The sequence below is a fragment of the Lagenorhynchus albirostris genome, chromosome 15, assembly GCF_949774975.1.
Source record: "Lagenorhynchus albirostris chromosome 15, mLagAlb1.1, whole genome shotgun sequence".
Taxonomy (NCBI): domain Eukaryota; kingdom Metazoa; phylum Chordata; class Mammalia; order Artiodactyla; family Delphinidae; genus Lagenorhynchus; species Lagenorhynchus albirostris.
In genome coordinates, this window is record NC_083109.1 from 84,308,908 (window position 1) to 84,323,495 (window position 14,588).

General features: G+C 48.5%; 1 protein-coding gene across 3 annotated transcripts in view; it reads right to left on the reverse strand.

Annotated features, from left to right (window-relative positions):
- Positions 1–14,588, reverse strand: part of WIPI2 (WD repeat domain, phosphoinositide interacting 2) — a 35,321-nt gene that overhangs the window by 14,666 nt on the left and 6,067 nt on the right. Inside the window, exons 2-3 of one of the 3 annotated variants that reach the window (XM_060124578.1) lie at positions 13,526–13,608; positions 494–663 (exon numbers count right to left, since the gene is read on the reverse strand). In XM_060124578.1, coding sequence (XP_059980561.1) covers positions 494–663; positions 13,526–13,608 — 253 coding nt within the window. The remainder of the gene's footprint in view (positions 1–493; positions 664–13,525; positions 13,609–14,588) is intronic. The other 2 variants (XM_060124580.1, XM_060124579.1) reach the window with 2 other exon arrangements.

A 14,588-nucleotide genomic window follows, 5' to 3' on the forward strand; every position in this document is an offset into this window, starting at 1 on the left:
ACACAAAAAAGTAATAAATCCTTCATCTTAAAAGTTAAATTAACAGTCAAAGGGATAGGGAATTCCCTGGCCGTCCAGTGGTTAGGACACGGTGCTTTCAACTGCCAGGGCCCGGGTTCAGTCCCTGGTCAGGGGAACTAAGATCCTGCAAGCCATAAGAGGTGGCAAAAAAAAAAAAAAAAAGATAAAGATGCTCACAGATTTTTTTAAAAAGTAACATTTATAAAAAGCAAAAGAAGGTTCATGTCTTGAGGGATGAGTAAAGCAAAGGGCAGAGGCCAGGGAATCGTCAGGAATGGGGCTATCTGAGCAAAATTGCTGAGACGGGAAAACAGAGTTGAGTCCAGGTGGGGGGTCAGGTGAGCAGAAGCATGGCCAGAGGGACCAGAAACGCCGCCTGGGGACGGTCGGCTGTGTCCGAGGGGCGCCACTGAGAACTCGGAGACACAGGCCAGAGGCCCCGGCAGCTGAGTGGGGTGAGAGCGCGGCCCACCTGCCTGTTCAGCTTCACAGCCAGGATGGTGTTGGAGTAGCTGTAGTTGCAGATCTCGGTCCCCTTCTTAAAGTGGCAAACCTTCAGCTTCCTGGGGGCTTTGAGGCTGACGATGGCCACTAAGCTGCTTGAGAACAATCTTTCCACGATGCACACATCTTCAGTGTCAGCTGAAAGGAGGAAAAAACCCCACATCTGCGTGTATCCCTGTCAACAGGCACAACACGCTCGTGTGCGCAAACACGTGTCTACGGGCGGGCTCCCCACTGCAAGCTCTGGGGCCAAGAGAGCGGGTCAAGTTCGCTGCTTATGAGGCCTGGACAAGCCGCCGGCAGGTCGCCCTGCACTCCGCAAGGAGGACCCACTCCTCAGAGGCCCCCCCATTCCACACGTGGCACCCTGTCACTGCCCCCCCGGGGGGTCACCCAGAACCACCTTCATCTGCTCCCTGGCTGCTCCCTAAACTCACTGGAATGTGAGCCCCGCCCAGACGGAGGCCTCATTTTCGGGCTCACAGCTGTAACCCCGGCACTTACAACTGTACCTGACATACAACGGGCCCCCAAGCGTTCCCTGAATGACTGCATCTCTGGAGAGCTTGCTTTCCTGCCTGCAAACGGGGCTCACGGCTACCCTGGTGTGAGGAGGGACTTACAGACTCCAGCACGCAGGCAGCCCTCGACCCCCTTCGCTCCCTGCTCCCCACCCCCGCTCAGAAGACGGTGGGTTATGAACCGTGTGCACAGCAGCCCACACAGACAAGAACAGACACGGCGGACCCTGCGCGGCTGTTACTTCACCCCCATCTCCCTGGGAGGCCCCCATACCCGCACTCTCTCCTTACTCTCCCCTTGGTTTCATTGGCAATTGCCTGGGGCAAGTTCAGATGGAGGGGCAAAGAGAATTCTGGAATGCAGGAAGAGCTCAGAGCCAAGAATCTAGATGACTTTCATGCGCAGCCTGTCTCGACCTGAGCTCCTGAGCTCCGGGAAGTACGGCCGAGCCGGGGTTAAGCACAGCCCCGTTCACCACCCTAACAATGATCTGCGGCCACACTCTGTCTGGAGCTGAGCGGAGCACAGAGAACAGAGACACCCAGATGGATCAGAGCCCAGGGGACCTGGGAGGCCGGACTCGCCGGAGCCTCGAGAGCAGCTCCACCGTGAACAGGAACGCTCCTGTGCAAGTCCGCACACCAGACCAAGTGCGTGGCTACTCGAAAGGGTTCCTTCCACTCAGCTGTCGCTGACCTTAATGGTGTAACTTAAAAACACACGTAGGTTAGTTTCAAAACCAAACTACTACAGTGAGCGAGTGAGCTTTACAGGTCCCCGTAGGAAGACACAAACTGTTCTAGGAAAGCGCGTGCTATCAGTCATCTCAATGTGGGTCTGGCAGCCCTACATGCTCAGCACAGGGCCCAGCTACTGGGTGTCAGCCAAGAGTTACATCCAAAGTGGCGCAACTCGTATTTGTGGAAAAAAATTAAGATACCGCCATTACATAGACTGGAAAAGGCAATAAGATCAAGTGCGTGATTCCAAGCTCCTCACAGTCATTTAATCACAGCTGCTTTCACACAAATGAGAATCACTTCTCTTGCCTGCAGCTACAAACTAACCTCCCTTCGAAAAGAACCATACAAGCCTGAAGCTCGTCTGCCCCGCAGCATCTCAGGGGAGCTGCCAACCCCTTCCAGGATCTGACCCTGGACTGAAGGGCACAATCACGTGTGACCTCCAGCACAGGGGACGCGGCCTCGGCCTGTTTTCATCGGCTGACTCGAAGCCAGCACCTGCACAGGCAGTGTTCCAACATCAGGCCGACACGACTCGGGAGAGACCAACCGCCACCCAGAACGGCAATGATGTGCAGTAAAGATAACCTCCCTCGGGCCCAGATCCTCACCTTCTCCCGTGCAGGGCCCGTGGCAGGGAGGGGCTGGGCCCATGGCTGGGAGGGGCAGGGCCCGTGGGCTGGGCCCATGGCTGGGAGGGGCTGGGTCCGTGGCTGGGAGGGGCTGGGCCCATGGCTGGGAGGGGCTGGGCCCGTGGCTGGGAGGGGCTGGGCCCATGGCTGGGAGGGGCAGGGCCTGTGGGCTGGGAGGGGCTGGGTCCGTGGCTGGGAGGGGCTGGGCCCGTGGGCTGGGAGGGGCTGGGCCCGTGGCAGGAAGGGGCTGGGCCCGTGGGCTGGGAGGGGCAGGGCCCGTGGGCTGGGAGGGGCTGGGCCCGTGGGCTGGGAGGGGCTGGGCCCGTGGCTGGGAGGGGCTGGGCCCGTGGCAGGAAGGGGCTGGGCCCGTGGGCTGGGAGGGGCTGGGCCCGTGGCTGGGAGGGGCAGGGCCCGTGGGCTGGGAGGGGCTGGGCCCGTGGCTGGGAGGGGCTGGGCCCGTGGCAGGAAGGGGCTGGGCCCGTGGCTGGGAGGGGCAGGGAGGGCCATCTCCACAGCCACGCTTGCTCCCACGAGGCTCAGGCCCATCCTGCCCGGCGTCTCACCCTTCAGGCTCCCACCTCCGAGTCACCTCACTCTCTCCTCAAGATCTGACAACGGTTTGGAGGCACACGGCCCTGATGGATTGCACCCTGCACTTCCCGCGCAGCGCTGGCCTGTCATCCCTGGGAACGGAGGCCGGCTCAGCAGTGTGACCCTCCCACCCCCGCCCGGGCCCAGTCTCCAAGGGCAGGAGTGTGTCTGCCTGCGCACACTGCCCCCATCGGGTCGACGCTGGCTGGCACCTGCATGTGGCAACACGGACGCCATCCGGAGACCCCGACAGACTGATGGGCAGGCAGAACCAAGCGTGAAAGGGAGGTGAGCGGGGAAGTGGACAGAGAACTCTGGCAGCTGACAGCAGGAGCTGCGCAACGAGGAGATGCAGAGACGGGGGAGGGACGGATGGTCACGTGCGGGACACGTATGGCCAAAGAAAGTGCCCGTCTTGAGATAAATGATTAACTAGAGGCACAGACAATGCAGTAGCGACAGGATGACGTCTGAGAAACCGGAAGGCATGAGACCCCGCAGGACTGGTTTCAACAGACAGGTACCCCCCTTTTCCCCATTTGAAAGGAGGGAGATGAGAAGATGGCACAGATCGGGGTGAGGGGGGCGGTCCTCTGAGGGAGGAAATACCAGGGAGTTCCACGCTGAAAGCAGCCGTTTCTCCTTGAGGCATGCGAGCGGTTATCAGCTCTGAGGGGCGCAGAGGTGGGAGGTTTAATGAGGGAGGACAGCATGAACGATCACCTCCCAGGGTAAAAGCAAACAGTTATTAGAAAAAGGTCGGATCATCAGCAGGCACTGCCAGTCTCCTGCTGAGGCCGCGGTAATCAATTAAAATTCAAGCAGAGGAAAATCGTATCAATGCAAGAGATGCAGAAGCAGCACGAGAAAACTCACTGCCTGTTCACAGTAAAAACTCAGAAACCTAAGGATCACAGGAAACTTCTTCCATCAATAAAGGACTTCTGTGAAAAATGTCACAGCTAGCACCACACTTCATGGTGGACTTAATACTGAACTCTTTTCCTTTTAAGACCGTAAACAGGTCAGGGCAGCCCCTCTCCTCACTCTGGACTGGAAGCTGACAGAAGGCCACAGGCAAGAAGACATCAAAGGCACAAGGACCAGAAAGGAAGACAGCAAACTACTACTCTGCAAGCTCATGGACTCTGCTAAGCACCTATTAAAAGTAATGAATGAATTTAGCAAAGTCACAGGACACAAGGTTAGAATACAAGAATCAACCATATTTTTATACACTCTTAGCCAACAACTGGGAAGGAAAACGAAGAAATTCCATTTCCAACACTCTCAAAAACCAAAACATGAGGACGAAATTTAACAAAAGATGTAAGACCTCCATACCCAAACCCACAGAGTATTGCTAAGAGAAATTAAAGATAATCTTCATAAATGGAGAGATATACCACGTTCACAGACTGGAGTACTCAACATTGTATGTTAAGATACCAATTCTCACCCAGCTGACATCTAGGTCCAATGCAACCCCAATCACAAGCCCAGCAGACTTCTTTTGTAGCCACTGACAAGCTGATTTTAAAGTCAGAAAGGCAAAGGATCTAGAATACCCGAGGCTGTCTTGGAAAAGAACGAAGTTGAAGGGCTCACACATCATGTGACTTTAAACCTCAGTATACAAACAAAATGTCAGGAAACAAGACAGTATGTTTCCGACATAAAGGCTAATAAACAGACCAACAAAAGAGAATAAAGAGCAGGAACAGACACACACTTGTAGGACTGTTTTTAGGCACCAAAGCAATTCAGTGATGGAAGAAAAATCTTTCCGACAAATGGTGGAGCAGGAATTCCTAGGGAGAAGCTTAAGGTGACTCATAGCTCATACCACACACCAGAATTAGTCTGAGAAGGAACCACTGAGCTAAACATAAAAGCTGAAACTATAAAGCTTTCAAAGAGAACATAGGAAAAGATCTTCATGACTTGACAGTAGGCAAAGGTTTCTTGGAAAGGACAGAAAAGGCAAAAATCATAAATGAAAAAAATAAATCAGACTTCATCAAAATTCAAAATATTTGCTCAAAAGACAAGTCAAGCCACAGACTGGGAAAAAATATTTACAAAACGTATGTGACAGAGGTCTGGTATCCAGAATATCTAAAGAACTCTGACAACTTGACAATAAAAAGGCAAAACAATCAAATTTTAAAAGGGACGAAAGATCTGAACAGATATTTCACAAAAGATACACAGAGGGCCAACAAAGACATCAATGTGTCCAACATCATTAGCCATCGGGGGAATTTAAGCTAAAACCACAAGGAGATATTATTAGACACACATCAGAACGCCCAAGATGAAAAAGCCCGATACCGCCAAATGCTGGTGAGAATGCAGAGCCACCAGACTGTCACAAGCACTGGTGGAAACGCACAACGGACAGCCACTAGGAGGACCTCAGAGCTTCCTGTAAAACGAAACACAGGTTCCACTCCTGTTTACCTAAGACAAATGAAAACATGTGTCCACAAAAAGATTTCTACAAGAATGTTCACAGCAGCTTTATTCGTAATAAATAAGTAATAGCTAAAAACTGGAAAAATCCCAGATTCCCCTCAATAGGAGAATGAATATACAGTCAGTAGTATATCCATATATTGGACAACGGAGATGCAACAATATGGACAAACCTCAAAAACATTCCTCTGAGCAAAAGAAACCTTACTAAGGGGGCATATGCTGCATTTATATGATGCAGAACAGGCGAAACTAACTCCTTGCCTCTTGGCAGGTGGAAGGGAGCTGCGAGTGATGGGGGAAGCGGTATGAGGGAACTTTCTGGAGTGATGGTAAACCCTGATAGTTCAGGTTACACAGACATCTGTGCATTTGTCAGAACACAGAATGTTGACTTAAGATCTGTGCATTCCACTGCATGTAAATATTACCTCAAAAGGAAAAAATGAAAACAACGCTCGTAACTAATATTCATGGTATGGTATTTCAGGGAATGTGTACTGATGTCTGCAAGGTACTTAGAAATGCAGACACAAAAAACAGGATGGATGGATAGATGGACGGAGAGATGGGTAAGTATGGTAAAGTGCTAACAATAGACTAAATGTTGGGTACATGGGTACTGGCTGTAAAATATTTTCAACTTTTCTGGGTGTTTGAAAATGTCCATTAATAAAATGGTGGAAAAAGAAAAGGGATGTATTGTTCATTTGGTTAAACCAGGTGTAGAGAAAGTAAAGAAAATGGGTTTAGGGTGTTGCCATCCAACTATAAGTTTGAAATTTCTTTTTTTAAACTTTAATGAAAACAAGCAGAAGAGACTCCTTTTAGAATTTTAACAACAGGGGAAGTGTGGTGCGGAGGCAGCAAAGCTGTTTTTAGCTGCAAACATTCATAGAAGAGAACATTATAATGAATCTCCACAGACCTGCATCACCTGGATTTCACAAATGTTATCTTTCTACCATTCAGCTTCAGCTATCTTTTTCTTTGCTGAAGTTTCAAAGAGAGGCTCATCATCTTGACATTTTACCCCTAAATACTTCAGTAACCCCTCTAAATAGATCAAGACATAGGAAAAATGTCTTTTCCAGCTCATGAGTAAAGTGGAAAATTTCTTACATCAAAATCAATTGCAAGTAGACAAGTATTTAACGTAAAACACAAACCCAAAGAACCAGAAGATGACGTGAGAGATATTCATGCACCCCCGGAACAGGAGGAGCCTTCCTAGTACGCAGAAGCCTTACGAGCAGAGATGGCTGCATCTGAATACACGGGAAGTCAAGACGTCAGAATGGCAAGGAGACCACAAGCAAGGTTAGAGAGCAAACAACCTGGAAGAAATATGAGCAACCCACAGCCACTGGCTAATGTGCTTTAAGTCTGTAAGAGACAAATAATCCAACAGAAGGGCAGGCAGAGGGGGAAAAAAAGCAAATCAAGAAAAGAACCGCAAATGACTACCAGCAATTCCACTCCTACAGTATCTATCTACTCAAAGAGAAATGAAAACACACATCCACACGATCACACAAACGTGCACAGCAGCACTATTTACGATAGCCAAAAAGGGGAAACAACCCAAGTGTCCACTGACAACACATGGAATGTCCACACCCTGTAATACCAATGAGCAACAAAAAGAAAGGAAGTGCCCATCCATGCTCCAACACGGGTGAACCCTGAGAACACTCCAGGTGAAGGAAGCCGGTCACCCGTGACTCCATTTATCGGAAACGTCCAGAGCAGCGAATGGACAGTGGGAGAAAGGAGGTTAGTGGTGGCCAAGGGCTGAGGGGGTGGGGGTGGGATGCAGTCGCCCTGCTAATGGACTAAGGGGCTCTCAAATGTTTTAAAATTAGCTTAAGGTAGGCTGCACAACTCAGTAAATATACTGGAACCCACTGAATTGTACACTTTAAACAGCTGATTTTTACGGCGTCCAAATTACATCTCAAAAAAGCTATTAAAAAAAAATAACCCACTCAGGCAGACAACTGAATAAATATGAATTCTGGCCACTATATTGAGATCTGATGTATGAAGGACAGGGCAGCAGGGCCCTGAAACATCAAGCTGTGCTCCTATGAGCTCGTAAGTGATAGAGGGCCCTTCACTGTGATCCCCTCCAAGACCACGCGGCCCTGGACCCGGGAGCACACACAGGCTTCCAGGGTTCTCTCAAACTGCCAAAATCATACACTAAATATTGGGTTTTCTCTGGGAAATACCTGCAACTTCCATCAGATGTCCAAAGGAGACAGGAACCAGAAAACGGCGGAGGCTGCCTGCAAAAGGCAGAGGAACTGCTGGTCACCCCGGAGTTACCGCATTTTTGTCATTACTTAAGTAAAAGACAACCAACGGGATTCACCTCAGGAATGTGCTTGGGAAGCAATGTGCTTAGGTCTTTTCAGGAATACACCCTCATAAAGCAACCTACTTTGACACGTTGCCAGTGGTTTCGGTTTGTTATTCCTCTGCTGCATCGTCTCCAGCTCTTTAACGTTGTTACGTTACACCTTGCTCCCCAGAGAACTTTTACAAACAAGCACCCACAGAACCCACAGACCCAGAGCGGTCAGTTTGCACTGAACTGAGGCGCACACAGCTCAGTCCTCCCATAAATACCAGCGCACAGCAATCAGGCTGATAACTGAGGAGCAGGTGCCCAAATGAAAAGATGCAGGGCGGTCGGCACGCAGGGCGACCACGGAGAAAGCCTGAGCGCAAACCCCAGTGGCCTCCAGTGTCTAAGGCCTTTGCTTCCACGGCCCTTCGATGTGGCCTTGGCCACAGTTTCTGCCACACTTTCTTCCTAGAGAGTGCCTATCCAAAATTTAAGAAACTACTTCATTTAGGAAAGAATGTTGTTGGGACTTCCCTGGTGGCGCAGTGGTTAAGAATCCGCCTGCCAATGCAGGGCACACGGGTTCCAGCCCCAGTCTGGGAAGATCCCACATGCTGCGGAGCAACTAAGCCCGTGCACCACAACTATAGCCTGCGCTCTAGAGCCCACGAGCCACAACTACTGAGCCCGTGTGCCACAACTACTGAAGTCCGCGCGCCTAGAGCCCGTGTTGTGCAACAAGAGAGGCCACCGCAATGAGAAGCCCATGCACCACTGCGAAGGGCAGCCCCCGCTCGCTGCAACTAGAGAAAGCCCGCACGCAGCAACGAAGACCCAACACAGCCAAAAATAAAAAAAAAAAGAATGTTGTTTTGCTTCTGCTGGTGCTGTTCAGAGCCGGCGATGATAAAACTTCCCGTGGTGGGAAGAGGGGAGGGACAAAGCCATGAACTAACACAGCACACTCCGCAACCAGGCGTGTCGGTGGATGCCCGGGGCTCTGAAGAGACGCACGTGTACAGTCCACCCGATCTTTCATTACAACAGGCTCAAGAAGAGAGGCTACTGGATTTCTCCCCTGGAAGATCCATTAGTGTAAATCTCACTGAGGTGAATGTTCCAGCCAGTGCAAGGTCTGCCGAATCAGAACCTAGTCGGCCAGCCTGCTTATGCTGAGTTTCAGAACTAATGCTTTGTGAGGTATGATTTCCTAGCTCAGAAGCATAAAATGCAAAGACGACACACGATGTAGAATCTGAAAAGGCCAACTTTTCCTTCTGAACTTCTGTGATATTTTACAAGTAATAAAACTACAACCTTTATTTATATTGCCTAACAGGGTAGGATTTCGTTTCAGTAATGTTTCAGGGAAGAGAGACCACATATTTGCACTTTACATACCTTCAAATAAATTTAAAAGGACACACAGAGAGGGAAAGAGAATGCAGGGCACACACGGGGCAAAGCACACACGGGAGTTCCTGCTACTTTCCTTAAGTTTGAAACTATAATACAGAGAGTTGGAAAACAAAAATCTTCCAGTGCTGCTGGGCAAAAGTTTTTTGTTTAAGTAAACGAAACAGAACAAATAGCTGTCCATCTTGCTTCTCCCAAGACCAGCTCTGGCTCATTCTTTCTGTACCGGCAGCGGTGACCGACAGCAAAGACCTGACGTTACAAGGGACAGTCAGGAGGCACGAGGGGGCGAGCCCACTGAGCCGGGCTGAGCGTGGAGGCGTTAAGTTCTACTCTGCCAGAATCTCCATGTACGAAAATACCGGAAGGTGGTCTTAACTCAGCAGCTAGCCTGTTTTCTAAGAGACGTTCTTCTATCTGCTTAACGATGTTCTAGGGGCAAGAGAATTTCGCAGCTTCAGTGTCACGTGCTAACCCTGAAAGTGCTCTCTGTCCATTCCCACCTATTTTAAGGGCTGAAGCTCACTAAGAACAACAAAGAAATCTATATACCACCGCAACATGCTGGTCAGTAAACACCCACTCTTTCATGATGCTATCAAGGCATCACATTGTGTCCCATCAAAAACTTCTGAAGGGCTTCCCTGGTGGCGCAGTGGTTGGGAGTCCACCTGCCGATGCAAGGGACGTGGGTTCGTGCCCCAGTCCAGGAGGATCCCACATGCCGCGGAGCGGCTGGGCCCGTGAGCCATGGCCGCTGGGCCTGCGCGTCCGGAACCTGTGCTCCGCAACGGGAGAGGCCACAGCAGTGAGAGGCCCGCGTACCGCAAAAAAAAAAAAAAAAAAAAAAAAAAAAACCTTCTGAAAAATGAGGCACCAAAACCCACTTGATAAACTTCAAGGAAACAAATTAGTCACTGAACTGATTCAAACTGAGAAGGTGTCAAGACAAGGTTTTGGTATTCTGATACCCCATCTAAGCACTGGGTCTCCATTCTGTGGTTGTCAAACCAGTCGACCCTAATCACGACAGCAACAATTTAACAGCATGATTCAGGCGCTCATGGGCATGTAGACTTAATAAATGTTTCAGTCATTCATAAAAGCCCAATGGAATCCTGTTTCCAGGGATCAGGCAACCCTTTGAAGGAATTCCCTACAGGAAACAATCCTACCTGCGCGATCAAGAGAAGGCTGCCAATCTGGGGATTCCAGAAGCGCCTCCTGAGATAAGCGAGCACAAGCACTCCAGTTCAGAGAGACTTTATCACCCCGATCACGCCTTCCAGCTACACACTAGGAGAAAGGCTTTTTCAGAAGACTTAGTAAGCACCAGGAGGCAAGTTTGAGGACAAAAAAGGAGTAAAACCTAAGGCAGGAGCCGTGAGTTAGGGACACTTACTGTGAATCCCGCTTCCAGCCATCTCCCCGTAAAGGGCCTGGGTGCTGGCCTTCAGGGGCAGCAACAAACAGGGGGCTTGTTGGGGAATGTCAGACACCATCTGCTGATGGAGGTGAGGGACACCAGAGGGCGGACTTGGAGAGGGGAGGCCAAGGCCTGGAGGGAGTCTGGCAAGCCTCTGAGCCCCAGTGGGCCACAAGAACTCTGCAACTGCCAGTACTGGGCACAAAGAAAGGACGTTTCTCCTGGGTCCTCACCTTATGTTAATGCAGGAAGGGTGGGGGCGGTATTTACATGTGTGTTCGCTCCACACTGTGTCCCCAGCCTAACATCCGACACAAATGTATTTCCTTGTTCTTTGTCTGCCTCCATTTAAACATAGGTGTCATGAGAGCAGAAACTTTGTCACCATTGTGTCTCCACAGCCAGAACAGGGCTGGCACGTGGCAGGTCCTCAGCGAACGTTTACGGAGTAAGTGGAACCAGAAATGAATATGAGATGTCTCTTCATATCAACTCGCTGAAACTTCCCCTTCTTAAGAGATATTAACAGGCAAAGGAGAATTCCAAAATGGAACACCAAACCACAGTGAAAGCAAAGTTGATAAGAGTGGAACATTCAGGAAGGAGATGCTGGCATCATTAATAAGGAGAAAACTCAATTCCCCCAAACTGCATGCTCACGTAGATAATTAAAATGATAAATATTAAATCTCTCCTTGAATCCATAACCCAGTGTGACTAATTACAATAATACTGACCTCCTCAATCCTCCGTAACAAGAATTCTTAATTAGATCACGCCACGGGCAGGCTTCAGGGCTATCATTATGTACAGAGAAAATACTTACAAACCACGCATACGACAAAGGACTAGTATCTAGAATATATAAAGAACTTTCAAAACTCAACATTAAAAAACTCCAAGTAATCCAATTAAAAAGTGGGCCAGGGAAGAGATGTGGGAACATATGTATATGTATGACTGATTCACTTTGTTATGAAGCAGAAACTAACACACCATTGTAAAGCAATTGTACCCCAATAAAGATGTTAAAAAAAAAAAAAAAAGTGGGCCAAAACATGAACAGACATTTCACTGAAGAGAATGGCAAACAAGCACATGAAAAACTGTTCCACATCATTAGCCATTAGGGAATTACAAAGTAAAACCACGAGATAGCGCTGCACACAGCCATGAGAACAGCTAAAGGAAAGAACACTGGTAACACCAAATGCTGGCAAGGGTTCTGAGGAACTGGGTCACTCACACATTACTGGTGGGGATGTAAAATGGTACAGCCACCCTGTAAAAAAGTTCAGCACTTAAAAAAGACAAAGACAGGGCTTCCCTGGTGGTGCAGTGGTTAAGAGTCCACCTGCCGATGCAGGGGACACGGGTTCGTGTCCCGGTCCGGGAAGATCCCACATGCCGCGGAGCGGCTGGGCCCGTGAGCCATGGCCGCTGAGCCTGCGCGTCCGGAGCCTGTGCTCCGCAACGGAAGAGGCCACAACAGTGAGAGGCCTGCATACCGCAAAAAAAAAAAAAAAAAAAAAAGACGAAGACAAAACACCACACATACAACCCAGCAATCACACTTAGACATTAATCCCAGAAGTGGAAAGTTACATCCACCCAAAACCCCATACACAGCAGCTATATTTTTAACAGCCCAAATCTAGAATCAGCCCAGATGTACTTTGCCGGGTGAGGGTCAAACAGCTGGGCTGCGTCCGCACGTGGAACCAGCTTTAGCAACAGAAAAGACGGCGCTACTGACACCCGGCAACTTGGGTGAACTTCCAGGGAAAGATGCTGAGCGAAAACAGCCAATCTCAAAAGGTTACATACTTCCATTTATGTAACATTTGCGAAAAGACAATATTCTGGTACCAGAGAGCAGATCAGTGGCTGCCAGGGATTAGGGACGGTGGGGTGGCAGTGGGGGAGGGGAGGCAGGTGTGGCTACAAGGGCAACAGGAAGGACCCTGCGGTGTCAGACGGCCCAGTGTCTTCATTGTGGTGGACACAGGAAGCTAGATGGGTGTTTGGACTGTACAGAACTTCACACACACAGGCTGGACTATATCCATGTAGCCTTCCCAGCTGTGATACTGTACTGTACTTCTGCGAAACGTTACCACTGGGGGAAACTAGGAGAAGGGTACAGGGATCTGTACTGCTTCTTACAACTACAGCAATGAAAAAAAAAGATGTATGTGCAGAGAGTCAAAGCTTTCCATCCTATTCTCACTGGGGGAGGGTCTGTACCTACTACTTACTATTTATTTAGCAAGTACTCTCTCTCTCACATACACACACACACACACACACGAAAAACAAAGAAACTGAGGTCCATGAAGCGATCTATGTAAAGTCACAGTAGGTGACTTAGCAAGGTATCGAAGCTCATGGCCCTCCTGCAACCCCACAGGTATCCGACACACAGCCACTCAAACACCATAAAATGCCAAATGGAGAAAATAAATCACTCCTAGGGGGATGTAAACTTTTCAAATTCTGGAAGCCCTCTATGACAGAAATCTAAGTGGTTTAAATGGCATTTAAAAAGGGGAGAAATTATAGAATAATGCATTTACTATGGTATCATGTATTGGAAATGGCAACCCATAGAGTATTTCTACATGTACATTTATAAGTATGCAAATGCACAGAAAAAGGTCTGGGAGAACACATAATTGTTCAGTCATAGCCATCACCTCTCAGTAAGACTAAGGTGAAAGAAGATTATTGGTCAAGGCGTATTTGGATTTTAACCATAATGTGTGAATTTAAGAATGCAACCTAATTCAAGTATAACTTGTCTATTTTAAGAAGGGGGAAAAATAAAGCAAACACTTACTGCATTCATAGATCTGTTCCAGTTTATCCACAGAAGAAAGGGAGAAAAATTTATAACCGGATTTACTACCAACAGCTAGAGACCTGCAAAAAAGCCAAATTCAGAAATAAGAGCTGATGCGTGTAGGCAGATAACGCACAAACTAGCTCCACGTTAGCAAACAGTCACCAGCATCTCTACCCATAATCAGCACAAATAAGGTCATGTGGTTTGTACCAGGTGAGTGGTGGCAGAGCAGAAAAGAGAGTGGCGCGGAAGATGCCACACTCACAGCCAGGAAAAGGGGAATGTCAATAAAATAAAGATAGACAATGTTCTTATTGAAAATCTATAAAACTTTAAAGATAAGTTTGACATACAAATGAAACTAATCAGCCCTAAATTAATGATCCCCTCAAAACACAGTGTGGTTTCTCAGGTGATCTGATATACATGCCTGGTGTATGGGAGAGTCCAAGTTAGGATAACATTGTAAATATTAAACAAAGATATTTACAACTTTGGTGGATGATGGTGTCTTTCTGCACTGCAGTTAAGGCCATAACAAATGCAGCTCAGTCACTTACGTTAGGCTATGGCTCAGCATAGGATGGAAAGAGCTAACTCAGAGCCTGGAATGGCAAGACTACGTAACACAGTTGGCCTGTGTGTAAGGTTACATATTCATCACCCAACACTGCTGCTTGTGCTAAGAGGCTTGGAGGGAACTCTGAGCTCTCCAGATCCCTAGTGCAGGAGAGCTGTGCCGCTAAATGAAGTGTTTCCTCATAGAAGATTACTACTGTCCAGAACGTAACTGACCGAGAGGGGGAGTAAAGGACAAGCACGGCTTTCAGAAACAGAGAGGATAGAGAGTAAAGCAAGAAGTGGTGGGACGTGAAGAATCAGATCCTGGGATCATTCTGGTATTTAATGTCTGGGAGAACAAGTGGAAACAGAAGGTAAACCAGAAGCCTAGAAATAATGAAGACTGACATTTCACATGATGAGTATGTGTACGCCAAGATAAAAAATTAGGGCTATTTTAATGACCATTTCATCTATTAGAAACTTGAGCTTTCCA